Source organism: Mustela lutreola, chromosome 6 (genome assembly GCF_030435805.1).
Source record: "Mustela lutreola isolate mMusLut2 chromosome 6, mMusLut2.pri, whole genome shotgun sequence".
Taxonomy (NCBI): Eukaryota; Metazoa; Chordata; class Mammalia; order Carnivora; family Mustelidae; genus Mustela; species Mustela lutreola.
The window spans coordinates 71,808,067-71,826,788 of record NC_081295.1 but is presented as its reverse complement, the minus strand read 5'-3'; the positions used below and the strand labels follow the sequence as shown (position 1 = coordinate 71,826,788).

The window sequence follows — 18,722 nt, the reverse complement described above, 5'->3', positions numbered from 1 at the left end:
TAACAGAAAGAATGGAAATATTATGGCGATGATCCTCGAATCAGTAGAACGGTGACCCGTGAAGACTTCTTGGATATTATATATGATATTCATTATATTCTTATCAAGGCAACCTATGGAAACATCATGAGACAAAGCAGGTAAACTGTAATAGAATCAAAGTTCAATTCTTATTTTAAAGTCTATAGGTAAGATCAGTAAGACACCTGATGGAAAGATTTAGAAGTGTTTGGTTTGGGAGTGTGATGATAGAGGACAAGTCAAGGATGGCTTCCAGGTCACCTGGCAGAAGAAACTACCAATTCCCACCATCGTAAAATAGGATGAGAAGCAAGTTTAAGGGGGGAGAAAACATCAAAATCACCTTTGACCTGGTGAGTTTTAGGTGCCAGTCAGAAATTCAGAAGAAAAAGCCCTGCAGAGTAAGATAGATAACTGTTGTGCTATAAACAGATGACAAGATTGCTGAGAAAGTAACCCCCTTCAACCTTCAGGGGAGCCAGGCAGGGTCAAGTTGGGCTCGTCTTTTCCAACAGTGAGCATTCTCAAGGTTCATCCCAGTGTGCTCTACAATATTGTCCCTTTCACTGTGCATCATTATGTGGAAAGATTGGAAGTCACACCAAATGAAGAAGAACAGAAGAATAGTAATAACAAATGTGATGTCATGGAAGCCAAAGGATAAGAATATTACAAAGGACTCTAGTTTTGTCTAACCCAAAGAGGCCAATTAAAATGAAGCTTTTGAGACTGACACTTGGGATTACAATGGTGCCATTCGTCATACCAATTTCTTTAGAATACTGGAGCAAATTTCAAAGTTTTAAGCTGTGAATGAGATGCAGTGACACTAAGAGTATGGGTATAGACTATTATTTTCCATGAACAAAAATGTAAAAGGGAGGAATGAGATAATAAGGAGTAAACATGTTCACAAACCCTGAGGGAAAGGGGTTTATAGCAAGATATACATTAAAAAGAATAGGATAAAGAAAAAGTAGATAATGGAGAAGCCAGATTTCAACATGAGCACACATGATCATTTTCTAGAGTGGAAGGGACAATTTAGCCAATGAGTTAAAATGAGGAATTGCTCACATGTAGCTAAATTTCCTTTATTGGAAGCAGAAAGTTAGGTTCCGACACAGGGTCTCACTTTCTCTGGCATGTCAGTTTCTCTATCATTTCCTGCTTGAAAACAGTATTATGTAATAAATTTGTAGATCAGTTTAGAAAAAAATAAAACAAAGCAATTGTGAAGTCCCTTATTGGCAATCAGTGAATATATAAATCCCATATTTTGGATATTTAGACTACACGAAACATAGATTTTTGTTCTTTGTTGCAAAAGCTCCATATCGTTCTTCTGATTGCACCATAAGTAGGGACTTTGGGTAAAAGAATAAATCAAAAATCAAAATTCACTTTCAAATTTGTATCTCTTTCATGCCTTTTTCCTATTTCTCACTTCTAAGATTATTTTATGTGAAATAATTTAAAAATAAAGGCATGCATCAAAAATATACTGTCAGCAATATCATTAATTATATAAAAATATCAAGTATAAATCAGGTGGCAGAAGCCAAGGCATGTTTGTATGTCCTGGGAGACAGCAGATAAATTTGTGAGGGTGGAAATAAATAATTATTTTGCAAATTCTTCCATACCACAGTGAGTTTGGTAGCACGTGGAACATTTGGTTAGTGGAACTGATAGAAAATATATTGTCTTCCGTTTTTCATTTTACTTTCTTTGCTTCCCTCATACTGATTCCATTTTATGGGGGAAAGACCACCTTTATTTTGGTCTTCCCCCACCCAGCCCCGTAAGTCCTTTCTCTTATATGATTCATAGACCTCCCTAAATAAAATTCTTTGGTTTAAGAGGTCATTTTGTGAAGCTTAAGGATCAATCAATAAATAAATCACTTGTTCAAAGCTTAATAAAAATTAAAGCAATTGTCTATCAACAATAAAAATAAAGAAAGCAATGGATCAGCACTTAATTTTCTAATGCAGTAGAATTGTGACAATATATAGTCAAATATAGTGAAATATATATATTATATATAGTTAATATATAGTCATATATGTGCATATATATGCATATATATAGTCAACATATAAAAAATATACATAGTCAATATATAGTGAAAAATATATTTGAATCTTCCCTCTAAGATAGTTAGAACATAACCCTGCATCTTTGTTCAGTTACAAATAAAATAGTCTCAGAAGCAGAGCGTTTGAGAGTTTTACATGTAGTTTGAGACTTAAATAATGTCAATGCTGACATTGCCTTTTTTTCTTCACTTTTGTCTTCTCTTACATTCATTTCAAGGACGTAACAACTTTGCATTTCAGTATTCACTTAAATAGAAGCCTGAGTTAGCCCAAATCCCTGATTCAAGCAAAATAATTGCTCTTTTATCCCCTGAGAAAAACCAGGTGCATTGCAGAAATATCTGTTGTTGACACACAATTCAAGTTTTACTCAGTTTTTTAAATACTCACTAGCTTGTTGTGTGCGTGCGTGTGGGAGAGAAGGGAAGATGATGTTAGCAACTCCTCATGTTATGAAATACCACACGATGCCAACAGAGAGGACTCAGGAACAAACCTCAAGTGACCTTCTCACTCCCACAGAGAATCCAGGGGGACAGGAAGGTAGAGTCTTCCTTACGGGAGGGGCGTGGTTTGTTTATAGATCAAACAGCTTTGTGAACTAGAAGGAGGGGAGAGTGAAATCTGAATTTTAATTGAACATGTGTTTCATAAAGGCTGGCTGATCTTCAGAGTGCAGATTACAATCAACGAAGTCAGGGTGTGCATTCATAATTCATTGTCAATAAAACCTACCTATGCTTGTTATAAAGTTTATGATTCAAGCTCCTCAAGCTATTGGAGGTGACTTTTGGTGAAGAAAAACTATTCATTTTCTCATTTAAAAGTTTATTTGCAGAACATTTCATGTTACCAGTTAGTCAGTCATGAAATAGTCTGAGTTTATGGACCGCATATATTTTTTAATACTTCATTTCAAGTGAACGTAAAAGGTATCAACATTTTCACTAGGAATATATTTTTTTCAACTATAAGGACCTTCCTACCAATAGGAAGGGTGAGTAAAGTTAGTTGAAGGATTTATTTAATAAAATGAACAAAGTCACTAATCTGAAAGCTTCCTTTTCCTTTATCCAGTAAGATCAATATTACTGGATTATCTTCAATCGTTGTTTTCTTTACGGTTTTCTGAAGTTCTTGAAAGGACAGCCAGACTCAAGAGGAAGAAATCGGGCTAGTTGTAAATTAAAAGCAATTTCACTAGTGACCACGGGAGATATTCTAATGGGGAATGACCTTGGTTTGTCTGTTTGAAGGAATATAAATGTCTAATTAATTGCCCATGTCTACCTGAAGCCACTCACATTTTAAAATGTGGGGGAAAAGATCCTTATAATAACTTCTCCACAGGATATCAGACATCTAATTTACTAAACTCCTTATGATTTATGTGAATATTTTGCTAATGTGTAATCCCAGCCTTTAAGGAAGGCAAGATGCAGGGATATGATGTTGCGTGTGAGTCCCTGGATTTAGGCAACTTGAAAACCATAAGACAGGCTTGAGGTTATTGTCAAAAACCCGAGAAGACTGTTTTTGTAGGATTGGGTATTTACGACATGAGCTTAATTTACTGGTGTGATAATCTAAGTATACTCACTGTTTGCAGGATTTCTGAGATCTCGATGGAGGTAGCCGAACAAGGAGGCATAACAGCGGTGATGCCTCCAGCTCGCTTGATAGAAAGATGTGATTGTCCCCCAGGCTATTCTGGTTTGTCTTGTGAGGTAAGCTGACTACTGCTAACCTGCATAAGCTCAACTCACCTAACCAGCCAAACAGAAATAACTTTCAGAACTATTCTGGGTGCAATCAGTTTTCCTTGTTCATTGCATATCCTTAACCTATTTTTTTTTTTTTTAACTTCCACTCACAGCATGAAACACCATGAGATGAGTATGGTGTTATTGTGACCTAGAAGTAGGAATCACATCTGAAGGGTAATATTTGATGAAAATTAAAAGATTTGTAAAAATACAGAGCAGTCAAGAAATAAGAATGTTTTCATAAGGCACCTTTATTATATCTGAGCCATTTTCTCACCACCTCTTCTGAATGGCTAAAGACATTTAAGCTGCAGTGATTATTAGATAGGATTATATTGGGTTTTGAAAGATTGTTTTTATATGGAACATGACAAAACACAGGCACTGAATAGCAGACTGTTCCCTTCAACATAAGCTTCTCAGAAGGACATGTACTGTTCCCACAATGCCACTATCATCCAGTCATTATATATTTTTTTAAATTGCTTTTGCTCTCTGAGAGTTTCCCCTGATTATCTTTAAAACTGGCATATTTTCTAGATCTTTATCCTCTGGAAGTCTATTTGACTTTTGCAAATATTAAGTATTAATAGGAAGAATATAATATAGGGGAAAGAAGAATAGATGGGAAACTGGCCTGAGTTGGAATCTTGACTTCACTCTCTACCAGGACTGAGACCTTGCACGATTTGCTAAACCTCTTTGGGCTTCAGCTGGTAAACCTCCAAGTCCCTTACTGCCACCACACTCACCCGTCTCCTGCAGACCTGAAGTCCTCCCCAAAGTGCAACAACCAAAAGCAAAGGAAGGGTAACCAAGATCTTCTCCAGCCCTGCAGCGGAGATGCCTTCCTGGTAGGCACATTGATTGAGGCCCATGGCATAGCTGGTTAGATATGCTTAATACCTCTCCCACCAGCAGCTGATGAATCATATGAAGACAAAATGAGCTATGGCCCTAGAGCACTATTACAGTAGTAGTCAATGCTGGTTGATGTTAATAGTATTATTATGGAATAATTAGTTATATATCCATGCACTGATTTCTTTATAGAAAACAGTATGCATCTTTTGTAAACAGGATTTGACGAGTTTTATTGAGTATGGCTCATAAGGCAGGTGATGGCACCAGCTCAAAACTAAAGTAACTTAAAAATAATATAAATTTCTTGAGATGTAGCGTGCTATAATGAAAAGAAAATGAGTTTGGTTTCGGTGAATCCTCTCTAGCTCCATAGCTGGGACAGGGCATTCAGGGTTTGTTACTGGCCCTTAGGATTTTTACTTGTAGAATCATCATGAGGATTGATTTAAATGAGAACATGTATTGCATGGAGCACTGGGTGTTATACATAAACAATGAATCCTGGAACACTACATCAGAAACTAATGACGTGCTGTATGGTGACTAACATAACATAATAAAAAATAATAATTAAAACAAATATGTGTGTGAAAGCTCTATTATAAACTGAAATGCTATTCAACTTCATTACCGTTATATAAATTCCATGTTGTTCAGAGAAAAATTTCAAAAGAACAACTGCAAATATCTTTGAAACATACTTGGAATAATTTTATAACTTTGTGGCTGCTCCAAAAGGCAATATTCATATGACTGTGTCTTTTTTTGATGTAATAAATAATCAAATAATCTACCTCATTTTGAAATCCTAACTCCTACCTATACATATAGGCACTTGTACACATACATATCACAGTTAGATGCATAACAAACCAAAATACACATATGCACACACAGTGTAGATGTAAACAATGAGACCGTGAATATGGCTGCCTTTCCAAAGAGCATGAAAGAGTTAAAGGAAGAAGACAGAAAGAATTGAGATTTTTCTACACAAGTGGAATTTTTTCCCAAGAAGCATATGGCTATACCTTTGGTTTACTGTTTGACCTTGGTCAATTCTTTAATTGTTATAGGCCTTCGTTGCTCTATAGTTATTTAATCTATAAAATAACAGGTTGGGTTTGAAGTTCTAAAATTCTCTGGTTCTGCTATATTATTTAGCTATGAAAGGTATTAAGTAAGTAGTCAAGATTGATCTTTAACCATCTTGAAGAGAAAGCTATACTGCAGCTATATTTTTTTCTGCATGTATTTAAAAAGAACACTGTTCATTTACAAATAAAATACGAGTAGAGTAGCAAAGTTAATGCAGTCTACCTTCCATTCCAGATTGTAAATGTTAAAAACTCTTTTTGCTGTGATTGGTAGGCTTTTTCAATAGCATATTCTAAAACATGCTTTTCCATTAATCTTAGTAATTTTCCATCATTATATGAAAATACATATTAGCACAAATAAAGAAACTTATAAATGAAGAAGATTAAGAAAACTAGGAACACATACAAACCAACATCTGCATTGGTGGCTTCACCTATGTCCTGTGAATTTCACTTAAGCTCCTATTTACAGACAATAATTACAGTAATATCCTAGTGTTGAGATTATGGGGATAAAGGCCTATCTCTCATAATAAGGTGCCTGAGGTGTTTTCCACATCCCATTGCTTCTAATCCATTATACATCTTATTTATAATTCATCTTGATTCTAAAGTGTAATTACCCAAGCATAAAATCTAATCATTGAAGCAACAGCTAAGGACAGTTCTGAAATAATACCTCCCATTCCAGTAACATATGCTTTGGGTCTTGAATACACAAAGCAATTCCTTTACAATATTTTTGCCAAATGTATGGTATTCTAGAGACATTTGTATTTACAAGCTCTTCATTTCCTGTTTTCACCCAAAATGTGGTTGCAAATAAATAGAATTAAGTGTTAGTTATGGCCAATAATAGCCAATTTGAAGACACTTACCCTTTGCCTGTTACCTGTCATCTCATGATGCTTTGGCATCCTGTTCATTGAGAATGTTAGTTCTAGAAATACGCGTTTATTACAACCTATGATTTAAAGTAAAGATCAGATTACCTTTATAAGTCAAATAAAGAATCAGTGTCCTTACCACATTTGTTGGTGTGGGAGCCACTGAGATTATAGCCAGTTCTCACCATTGTCTGAGTTCACATGATTGTCCAACTGACTTAAACTGACCTAAACTCAGGTTAGGTTGTATGTAGAACTGGAAATAGCAGTGAGTATGTGGTTCTCTACAATTAGATCATGTTGATCAAATACTTGCGGATGATCTCTAGATCATATGTTTGCAGTTCAACCTCTCTCTCCTCACCCTCATGTTGTAACAGGGCTTCTGGCTCACCGTTGAATGGCTGTTGTCTACTGGGTCATCACTGAGAAGCTGTAACTTTTGGCTACTAAAAAATAATTTTTTACATCTCCCCAAAATGTACACCTATTATCAAGTCATAAAACTCAAAAGACAAAATAGTGAAAATAGACATTTTTTCTTCCATATGCACATTTTGCTTGGGATACCTCTTACCAGTTTTATTATACATGGAAGACCCAAAGATTGCTTTCATGTGCATAAAAATATTAAGGCACATGGTATGGATAAGTAGGCAGACATGGATATTCTGTTACCCAATGCAATGTAAAACAATTACTGCTGTTTTTATTTTTAGTCTGTCTTCAATGACTGTTTAAAAAATTATCTGGAATAGAGGCATCTCTGTTGATTTATTGTATGTGAAGCTCCGAACATACATTACCTTCTTTAATCCTCACAACAAGCTTATAAAAGAAAAAACCAACTTACCGTTTACTGAATGCTTACTGTATCCTGCAAAACACCAAGCACTGAGTACGTATTATGATCCCCATGTTATGGATGAGGAAATGGAAGCCCAGGCAAGATACAGAACCTGCCCACAACCACACAACTAGAAAACAGCAAAACTGCAATTTGAGCACGATTAAGTCTGTTTCAAAAAACCTAGATGCACTTACATCCTTAACTCTAATGTTCTACAACATCTTCATATCCCAGTTGAGGAAACTGAAGCCCGCAGTATTCAACTACCTGCATAAAATCATATTAGTAAGCGATGAACAAGAATAAAACTGAGGATTGTGAAACCCACATGAAGATATAAGATAGGGTTACCACAGGCAACAGGCACAAGTGTTGTTCTTGTTAAAGTCTGAGGAGAGAGGTGGGAGATGTTGTGTAACTCTGCGCCTGGACCTGTGGGTTCTCTATTCTCTTTGTCTCCATCCTCTCACATTGTTATGCAAATGAGACTTGAACATTTTGATGAAATGCCATATTATGAAAATAAAGATAGAAGGCCAGCAGAAGACAATGAATAACTCTATGAATAACTCTAGCACAAAGAAAGATAACTTTGTAAAAGTTTGAGTTAGGAAAAAAGGAACAGTGTTTATTTGTTTTTTTAAAATTCTCCATTTGTTTCAGGAAGGATTGTAGATAGGACTTGAAAAAATGCTATTATCTTTCCTCTTTTTATTCTGACTCAAGCATGATTATTTCATAAATGTTGCCTCAGTTCACTGAGAACATTTGATATTGAAAGACTCAAAAATACCAAAAAGTGGAAAGAATAAATACAAAACAGATCTAAGAAAGGAGGGCATTAAGATGAAATAAATATATCCAATTCCTTTAAAGAGTGTTTTAAGGTTCTAACTCTTGTATTGTCTCTTACTTTGCCAACTTAGGAATCTGCTCTACAGTGTTAGCACTAAAAGATTCACAAATCGTCGGAGTTAATACACCTGCTCATTTTTCGGGTGGTGAAAACCACATTCTCAATGATGCCATGCAACTCGCCTGTATCCCTTAGAAAAAAAGTTAACTTGTAAAATCAAGGCTTCCGTATTCATTTGTGTCACAGTCTGTGTCACAGCCCTTTAAAAGGCACACATTACCAGCAGAGTGAGGCATGTACCAGTGATTCTCCATTCTGACTGCTTATTACACCCATCTAGGAGTTTTGAAACAAACCCTGAACCTACTCTCTACCCATTTAGTGAGAATTTCTAGAGGTGGTGGTACCTGCGTGGCTCATTCAGTTGAGCATATGACTCCTGGCTTCCGCTCAGGTAGTGATCTCACAGGAGGCTCCTCACTGGATGGGGAGTCTGCTTGAGATTCTCTCTCTCTCCCTCTGCCCCTCCCCACTCTCTCTCTCTCAAATAAATAAATAAAATCTTTTGAAAAAATTAAAAGTTTAAAAAAAAAAGAATTTCTTTTAAAACTCCTCGGATGATTTTATGTGCATGAAGGTTGGGAAACACAGAGACAGGTCTAGAAGCTTCCGTGCAGAGCTCCACTGGGAGCTCAGGCTCAGACTCCTATCACAGGTGCTTTTCTGCTTCATCCTACTCTCTTTCCTGAGAAGAGTCATGGTAATAAGGGTAATTGAGTGTGTTAGAGTAAACTTCACCTGCCCACTGACCTTCAGATTTCAGTTTATAGCACTGAATTATATGTAATTCCTCAATGAAAATTCCTATTTCTGAACTTTATTCTTCCTCTGAGCCTTGTTTTAAACTTCTGTTTGAGGTATAAAATGGAGCTACAAAAACTCTTTGTGTGATTTTCACGTTTACACACACAGACACAGACACATAGACACACATGCACACCAAAGCAAATACACCAGTAAGATAACAATAATTATATAGGTATCCAAGGATGAAATCCAGGTAAAGAAAATCCAGTTTTATTCTTTAATCAGCTTATTAAAGAACTGGAGCAAATCATACTATGAAATATCTCTAAATATACTTTGAATGGTTTCTTCAGTTTCTTAAATAATTTCTCAGCCATAATTTCTAGACCTTATTTGGTAACAATAGAGCGATATGAACCTTGATTTTAAATAATATGAATAAATATTAAAATATATGTTGAAGTCCACCATAAGACAAATGAGACTCAAAGTATTTTGAATACTCTCCCTGACTTTCTTTATCAGCTTGCTCAAAGCTGGGATATTATTTAATCTCATTAAAATTTCTTGTAGGTTGTGATAAAAGCACAATTGAATGCTAAATTGAGGTACTTTTGCAGTATCTAAATCAAAATAAGCGAGGGAAGACTGACTATTGATCTTTTTCTTTTTCCAAGGAGCCTTTTTGCAAATACAACTCTGGAGGACCTAGGCCACAACCAAAAGAAAACAGAGGCATTAGGAAGTTCATAGTGCATATGGTTTTTTCCTGCTTACTCAGCGATCATTCTTCCATCAATGGGAATAAGATATGCTATTTAAAAAAAAAAAAAAAATTCCTACATAGTCAAGATGTTAAAACAGACCCTTTATAAACTTCATTAGGATCTGAGGAACTAAGTCTTACTTCTCACTCATAAATCAAATAATGTCTAATAAATGCAGTAGCTTTGCAGATCAAGAGGACTGAGCTTGGAACCCAAGACCACTTTCATTACCTCTTCAGGGGCTACAGGCTTCCTTCCTGAAAGCCAGAGATTTTTTTTTATACATTTGCATAATAAACCCGAATGAAGATGGGAGTCTTGATTCTGCATATGTCAGCTTTGCTAGCAGTTTTCTGTTTGCTCTAGGATTTTTATTGCAAAATGAAAAAAATAGATCAGGGAAAGATAAATTTTATTGGTGGCCTAATATTCCCAAGACATGAGGATTTTAAGTTTCTTGCTTTTATTGTCTTTAAATTATATCAATATAAAAAATGCAACCATGACACTTTACTATTTATTTAATACTTCTCTGAGTCTCATTGGACATTAGCTAGTTATCCATCAAGCATAGCAGAAGCAGATTTTAAGTTGTCAAGGACATTGGAATTCTCTCTTTAGTCCAAATGACAATTTTATTAAAAAACAAACCTCTTTCTCAAGAAAAAGACTATTTGAAGCTTTTTCAGATTGAGTGGTATATGTAAATGACAGTTCTCCTTTGCCAAGATCTGAGGTCTAGGATGCCTTCTGTATACGTTAAGAACCACACAGAAATACACATTAGGAATCAAAACTGGCCCTTGTGTTTAGAAGTGATGTTGCCTTTAATTCAGGTAGGGGGAAAGAAGTCCTTTTTCACCACCAAGGAACCCAAGTATTGCTAAACCAAGATTCATCATTAGACTGTCCTAATTGCTTTCCTTTTCTTTTAGACATGCATGCCAGGATTTTATCGCCTGCAGTCTGAGCTGGGTAGCCACACTCCTAGACCAACTCTGGGCACCTGCGTTCCATGTCAGTGTAATGGACACAGCACCCTGTGTGATCCTGAAACCTCCAAATGCCAGGTATTTACCTGTGTCTTTCTTGAATAAGGTCCATGTGCTCATTTATCTTTACACATGCTCAGAGACCATGTGCAGAGGCGAAAGATCTAAGTGACAGGGAACTTGTGTGTGTGTGTGTGTGTGTGTGTGTGTGTGTGTGTGAAATAAAACATGGGAAAAAAGACATTAACCATATTATACATTTTTTAAAGTAATTAAAAATTGATCATTGGAAAAGCCACTGCTCATGTCAAGAAATAAAATATTAATAGCAGTTTAGGAGAGCACCTGAGGACACTACGATTTATTTAAAAATCATATGAGGGTTTTTTTTCTGATTACATACAAAAATAAACTTACTAAAAATTTGGAAATGATAAAAAAATTTTGAAAAGATAAAAGTCACCCAAAATTCAACTGAACATTTAATATTTTAGGTATTAGAGTTCTATGAATTTTATGCATGTGTTTATACACAAGATTTATATAATACCATAGGTGCTGTTTTATGTTCCACTTTTTAAATGTACCTATTCTGAATGTGTTAGGTTGCTTGATGTTCTTTGAAATGGTTAGTCTTTGATTAGATAGCCCATAATTTAACCACTTCCCATAGAAGTGGTTCCAAGCTACTCTTGTTTTTTTTGTTGTTGTTGTTATATTCATGCTAATAGCCTGCCCTCTAACACTGCTAACCTACCTTGAAATAGTCAGGACTCCAAGAAATTTAGGTTTGCCATGTCACCAGACAGAGTTCCCCAGACTCTAATCCTCACACAGGTCTGGACACCAGATTTGCTAAACCCGTTTCCCATCTCTGCTCATCTACTGAAACCCCTCCAGTGAGGCTTCTGGAACTCAAAGTGGAAACTCAGCAAATTCCACTACATATTCTCCCTCTTCCTTTAGTGTTCTCTTCATTTTGCTGTCCCCGACATACTGCTCCCCCTAGAGCCTTCCAAGGGGTAGCTCTTGCCTCACACTCTGCATTTACCTGAGTCTGAAAGGAAGCAGGAGTCCTTACTCCTCACCACCATTTCCCTGTCATCTTCCTTCTCCCCCATTACAACACGTGGCTTTGAATCACATGCCCCTATCTATTTGCCCACCACACCTGCTCATCCCTGTTCTCTACTAACCCTCAGGGCATCCACCTCATTCATTCCTTGAAGATTTTTCCTCTTTATCATTGCCATTCTCTCTAGCACTATTCTTATCATAATCCTTGGTGATTTTAGTGTTCATGACATTAACTCTTCCATACCCTTAACTCTGCTTCTTGTCCTCACTCCTTAGTGCTGCTCCTGAACTTGTCACTACAAGAAAGTGCAATGCCTCCACAGTCCCAGGTCAACTGTCTTCTTCTTCAGCCATCATCTGTTTTCTCTCCAGTTCACTTCTTCTTGATACATCAGTTCCAACCTTTTTGGTGTCACCGTTGGTGCTCACGGCTTTTCATTGCTCCTTGGCTCCCTCAGGTCCTCCCTTTCTCAACCAGTTTAATATTCATGACCCCTCTTTAGTATCACTTCCTTATAATGTTCATTTCTCTTGCAACTCCTTTACTTGTTTTCATTCAGTTAATTCTAATACTCATTACATCCTCCGGCTCCATACCTGTGCCTTCTAAGCTGAATGTGGCTGCTGAGAAACAGGTAACTATGCTGTCTAGTCTCACCATAAATCGATGATTGCTCACTTCAGATTGACCCTTTGTGCTACTCTGCAATCATATCACTCTACTTCAGTCCATTCCCTCTCCCACATTTCTGGATGATTATTTCATACCTTCTCCTTCAAGCCCTCAAACCCCTCCCCCAACCCTTTTCCAGCCTTACTCTCAATAGATGGTCATGCTTTCATTTCATTGAAAGATTAAAAGTAGTTGAAAGAGAACTAATAGAATCCCCCATTACCACATGTACCCACCATTCTGCATCTGCGTGCAGTTACTCTGACTCTTCATCATTTTGGATGAACTTTTCTTGTTTCTAGACCACATCTGCGCTTATGCTCTGGATCCCAGCCCTTTCTCTCGCTCAAGGACATCATTCTGCCCATCCCTATTTCCTCTTCTCTCTTGCATCATCACTTTTTGTTTCTTCTGCTATCTTAAAAAAAATAATTAAAATGTGGAAACAAACAAACAAACAAAACAAAAATAGAGGCACCTGGGTGGCACAGTTGGTTGAGCAACAGACTCTTGGATTTTGCTCAGGTTAAAATCTCATGGGTCATGGGATTGAGCCATGTGTCTGGCTCCATGCTCAGTGGAGAATCTGATGAAAGATTCTCTCCATCTGCCTCTCCCACCATGTACATGTATGTGCACATGCTCTCTCTATCTCTAAAATAAGTGGATGAATTTTTAAATATTTAATTTATTTATTTTAGAGATAGAGCATGTACAGGGAGAGGGGCAGAAGGAGAGCAAGAGAGAATCTTAAGCAGATTCCAGAGTGAGCATGGAACCCCACTCAGGGCTTAATCCCGGGACCTGAGATCATTACTTGAGCCAAAATAGAGTTGGATATTAAATCATTTGAGTCACCCAGGCATCCCATAAATGGACGGATCTTTAAAAACATAAAAAAAAAAAAAAAAGAATAAAAGCAAACTCTCTTGACTTCATTTTCCCTATTAACTTCTACTACTTTATTCCTCTCCTTATATACAGTGAGGAGTTATTTATACTCCTTCTATAGTTTCCTCCATTCTCTCTTGAATTACTAAAATCAGGCTTTTACCCCTGCCACTGTACTAACCAGTTAACTAATAGTCAGATATCAGTCTTCATCTTTCTTGATCAATCAGCAGCATTTGCTACTTTAAATCATCCATTCTTTTTTTTTTTTTAAGATTTTATTTATTTATTTGACAGACAGTTCACAAGTAGGCAGAGAGGCAGGCAGAGTGAGAGAGGGAAGCAGGTTCCCTGCTGAGCAGAGAGCCCAATGCGGGGCTTGATCCCAGGACCCTGAGATCACGACCCGAGCCAAAGGCAGAGGCTTTAACCCACTGAGCCACCTAGGCACCCCTAAATCAGCCATTCTTCTTAAAACTTTTTGTTCACTTGACTTCCCTGGACATGCTCTTCCAGGATTTCTAAATCAGGTGACTACTCCTTCTGTCTTCATTGCTATGTTTTCCTCCATACCTGAGATCTACATACTGGGGGTCCTAAGATTTAATCCTTGAAACAGTTTGCTTCTCTAACTTATACTCATTTGCAAGGTTATCTTACCCAAGCACATGCCTTTCAGTACCTACACTGAGAAACCATGGTATTTACCATTGTTTCTGTGATTAAATTTTAGACCAGGTATTTAATCTCTCTAGAATTTATCCTGGTATGAGGCAGTATCTTTCTTCAGATATATATTACTTTTTAAAAATTTTCATTTTTACTTATTTTATTTAAATGCAATTTGTTAACATAAGTATATCATTAATTTCAGATGTAGAGTTCAGTAATTCATCAATAGCATATAACTCCTTACATCATGTGCCCTCCTTAATTCCCATTACCTATTACTTTAGAGAAACGTTCATGTATTAACATTTCCTTTTCTCCTTAATACATCATGGTATCTGAATTTATACAAATATGTTTTATCCATATTAAGATATGCTTAAAGAATCATCTATTCTGAGCTATTTACCTTCTAGCTCTTATTAGGGTGCTCTGATCAAGTTCATTTTATACAAGTCATAATATCTGGCAAAGTAGGGGTGCTTGGCTCAGTCTGTTAAGCATCTGCCTTTGGCTCAGGTCATGATCCCCAGGTCCTGGAATCAGGCCCCACATGGGGCTCCCTGCTCAGTGGGAGTCTGCTTCTCCCTTTGCCTCTCCCCTCCCCTCCTCCCCCTACTCATACTCTCTCTCTCTCTCTCAAATAAATAAAATCTTTTTTAAAAAATATGGCAAACTAAGGCGTTTCTTCTTTTTCTAATTTCTTGACTAGATGTAATTACATATCCTTCCAGACAACATTCTGATTCACAGTTTCAATCTCTTCACCAAAAAATGTTACTGGAATTTTTATTGGAATGGCATTAAACCTATATGTAAAGAATTGCTGTTTTTACACTAATCAGTTATCTTCCCTCAACCTTGGAGTATAATATTCTTCTCCATTCAAACCATTTTGTGTCTCAGAGTATACTGTTTTTATTATTACCTATATAAATTACACATTTCTTATATTAAACTTATTTCTATATATCTTACATTTTTACTTCAATGGTGAATGTTACATTTTTTTCTGTTTCGATATATTTACTAACTTGTCATTACTGATAAACATTAGCAGAATTGATTTTTGATATCCAACCACTTTTTTAGTTTTAGAAATTTCTCAGTTGATTCTTTCAGTTATTTTTATATTTATAATAATGTTATTTACAGATAGTTATAATTGTGCTTTTCCTTGCCAGAAGGTATACCTGATATAATAGGTTATGTTTTTGCCTTAAGTCTTCTAAAAATGTTAAATAGGAGGGTAATTAGTTTCCTATTTTATTCCTAATTTTAATATGAATGCCTCAAGTCTTTTGTCACAAAGTATGATGCTAGTGGTTAGCTGAAGATAATTATTCTTTATCATGTTTAGAAAACTTCCTTTTATTCCTGACTTAAGGATACTCCCTTTCAGTCAAGATAGGATATTAAAACTGATTATGGGCTTGTGAGGAGTAGAATAAAGGTAAAGACGCATTAAAGATATGCATTTTAGATATGAGCATATATTTCTTTTTACCTTAAACAGAATGATGAATGATATTATTGACTAGATGAATAACTGAATAATATTAACTATCCTTGAATTCTTGAAACAATTACTATATGCTCAGTGTAGTAGTCTCTCTCTAATCTGTTGGCTTGTAAAATTCAATAAATAATTTCAAGAAAGGGGATTAATTTATATATCTTAAGTGAGAATTAAATGCATTGTTCTTCCTTCTTATGTAATCTTCACTGGTATTTTTTAACAGGTTATGTTTAATTCATACGATTTTTGTTGTTGTTTTAAGATTTATTTATTTTGACGAGAAAAAGAGAAAGCGTGAGTGAGGGAGAGAGAAAGAAAGAATATCAAACAGACTTCATGCTGAGTGTAAAGCCTGACACAGCACTCGATCTCAACACCCTGAGATCATGACTGGAGCCAAAATCAAGAGTTGGACCCTTAGCTGACTGAGCCACCCAGGCACTCCCATATGATTAATTTTAAAACATTCATAAAGGATACAGTTTAACTTCATCTTTTAGGATAAAAATTGTTTATACTGTCCTCTTTATAACAATTGGTTATTATAGCTATTTTTGTGCTACAGATTTTTTTTTTTGAGATATCCCCAGATGAAGTAAAAAATAAATACATGTGCACATCAGACATGCACAGATAGTATAAGTTGCTATGCTCTGAATTCTTATATTTTCCTTCAGGGAGCACGTAACTTTAGAATTTAGGCAACTTTGTTCATCTTTGTAATAGCCCCAGGAGGCATACAGGAAATAGCTATTATTACTCTGATGCTATAACTGAGGGAACCTGAAGCATAGTGATTTCTTTGCTATGTGTAGTATGGATCCCAGTTTAATATGAACACCATTACACAGAGCAATGCCCTCAACTTTGGGTCAAGTGATCATAAGCATGACTGTGTGGTCAGACTGCTTTGGTCCCAATCCTCATTTCATTTTTTACGGGCTGTGGGAGACCAGTTAGTTATGTCACATCAGTGGGGTCTTAGTTTCTTCATTTATATATATATATTTTTTTATTTTTTATAAACATATGCATGGATGGAACTAGAGCGTATCATGCTTAGCGAAATAAGTCAAGCAGAGAAAGACAACTATCATATGATCTCCCTGATATGAGGAAGTGGTGATGCAACATGGGGGCTTAAGTGGGTACGAGAAGAATAAATGAAACAAGATGGGATTGGGAGGGAGACAAACCATAAGTTTCTTCATTTATAAAATGAAGATAATAATCGTAGCTACTCAGAGTTCTTGTAAGGATTCGATGAAATATTGTATAAAGGGTATGGAACACTACTTAGTGCATGGCAAGCTCCAGAAAAGTGATAGTGATGACGATGATGATGAAGATAGTAATTATCCTACCTGTTATCTACCATTTATAGTCCAAGAATCAATCGGGTGATAATTAATCAAAACATGTAAAAATCACTATCAGTGCTATGCTAGAATTCCTCACTTTTTTTCTCATATCGTTCTTCAAAAATATGGAGTAGAGAAGAATAACACTATAGAAAACTTTACAGTCTAAGTGTTTCACCTTTTAAATAAAATCCACATCACTTAATAACTATTCTCTTCATAATTCCTAATGATACTTATCAGAGAACTGTTGTTTCACTCTAGGCATTAATATATCCTACACATAAATATGTTACTACTAATAGCCCAGTACTATTGTCCCGTAAGGAAAATTTTCCTTAAGGAAACTTTTAAGGAAAGTGGAAGAGCAAAACCTATGTGGTATTGAACCCCAAGCCAGGGGGAAGCGGAGGTGAAGAAACAACTGCCATTCAGGATCCACACATACACCTAGTAGATAATCTCAGGTAGTAGGAAGGTAGATAGGTAGATAGATGATAGATAGATAGATGGATGGATAGATGTACAGATGGGTAGATAGAAAGATAATGTTTCCAAGTTAATATAACACACACATCTGTATCTGTCTATATCTATATCTACAACTCTCTGTATATATAAACACTATACCCCTGTGGTTAGTATTATTTTTGCAAAATTTTAAAGGGAATGTTGAATTCTCCTCAAGCTCAGATAACTTTTTGCAGACCAAATAATTTGTGAAAATATTATTTTCATTCTATCATTTCTTTTTTTTAAATGAAAAGGAAAAAACAATCCTTGTTGACCAGCTCTGTTGTCTGAAACCACCAGCTTCTGTGATTAAGTAGTTAGCCCTATATTTGGTAAACAGACTCATAACTAAAATCTACTGTTTTTAAGGTACTTTATAAACCATACCTTACTGAATTTATCTAAAAATCTGACTAAAATAGGGATTGTTAGCATTGTATTACAACTCTGAAAATTAATGCTTAGAAAATTTAAGTAACCTACAGAGCCTTAGCTAAAATGTATTAGAATCAGGTTTCAAATCCACTATAAAATGCTATCTACAGAGTGTGAGAGAGAATAAATACACTGTTATCTGATTAAATGATTTAATTTTGAAGGCTTAGGTGAATTCTATCTTAGAGTACTGATAGAATCTGCAGCATGGAAAATATTTGCAAAAATCATGAAATATGAAATTTACCATAGGATGAAATGCCACTCCAGGTTTATAAAGGAAAGTAAAATGTAGCAAGCATTGATTTTTTTTTTTTTGCAAGCACTGATTATGATCTCCAGTAAAACTTAAAGATTGCTTACTTAATATCTAAGTGTAGAAAAAACAAGTGCTCATTAGAAATCAGTATAGGTTCACTCAAAATAAACATATGAGACTTATTGCTAGGGTTACTGTATGTAAAATATCTGAGATCCTTCCTGAATCCCATTATGATATTAAATTCATCAGAAAGTGTGATATATCATATCTCAAATTCAGCAAAAATAATAATAGTCCCCAAATGTTCCAC

General features: G+C 35.7%; 1 protein-coding gene across 3 annotated transcripts in view; it reads left to right on the top strand.

Annotated features, from left to right (window-relative positions):
- The window catches only part of LAMA2 (laminin subunit alpha 2), a 645,363-nt gene that overhangs the window by 423,895 nt on the left and 202,746 nt on the right, over nucleotides 1-18,722 (top strand). For all 3 annotated transcript variants that reach the window (XM_059177585.1, XM_059177583.1, XM_059177584.1), the window contains 3 exons: nucleotides 7-140; nucleotides 3,733-3,850; nucleotides 10,956-11,090. In XM_059177585.1, coding sequence (XP_059033568.1) covers nucleotides 7-140; nucleotides 3,733-3,850; nucleotides 10,956-11,090 — 387 coding nt within the window. The remainder of the gene's footprint in view (nucleotides 1-6; nucleotides 141-3,732; nucleotides 3,851-10,955; nucleotides 11,091-18,722) is intronic.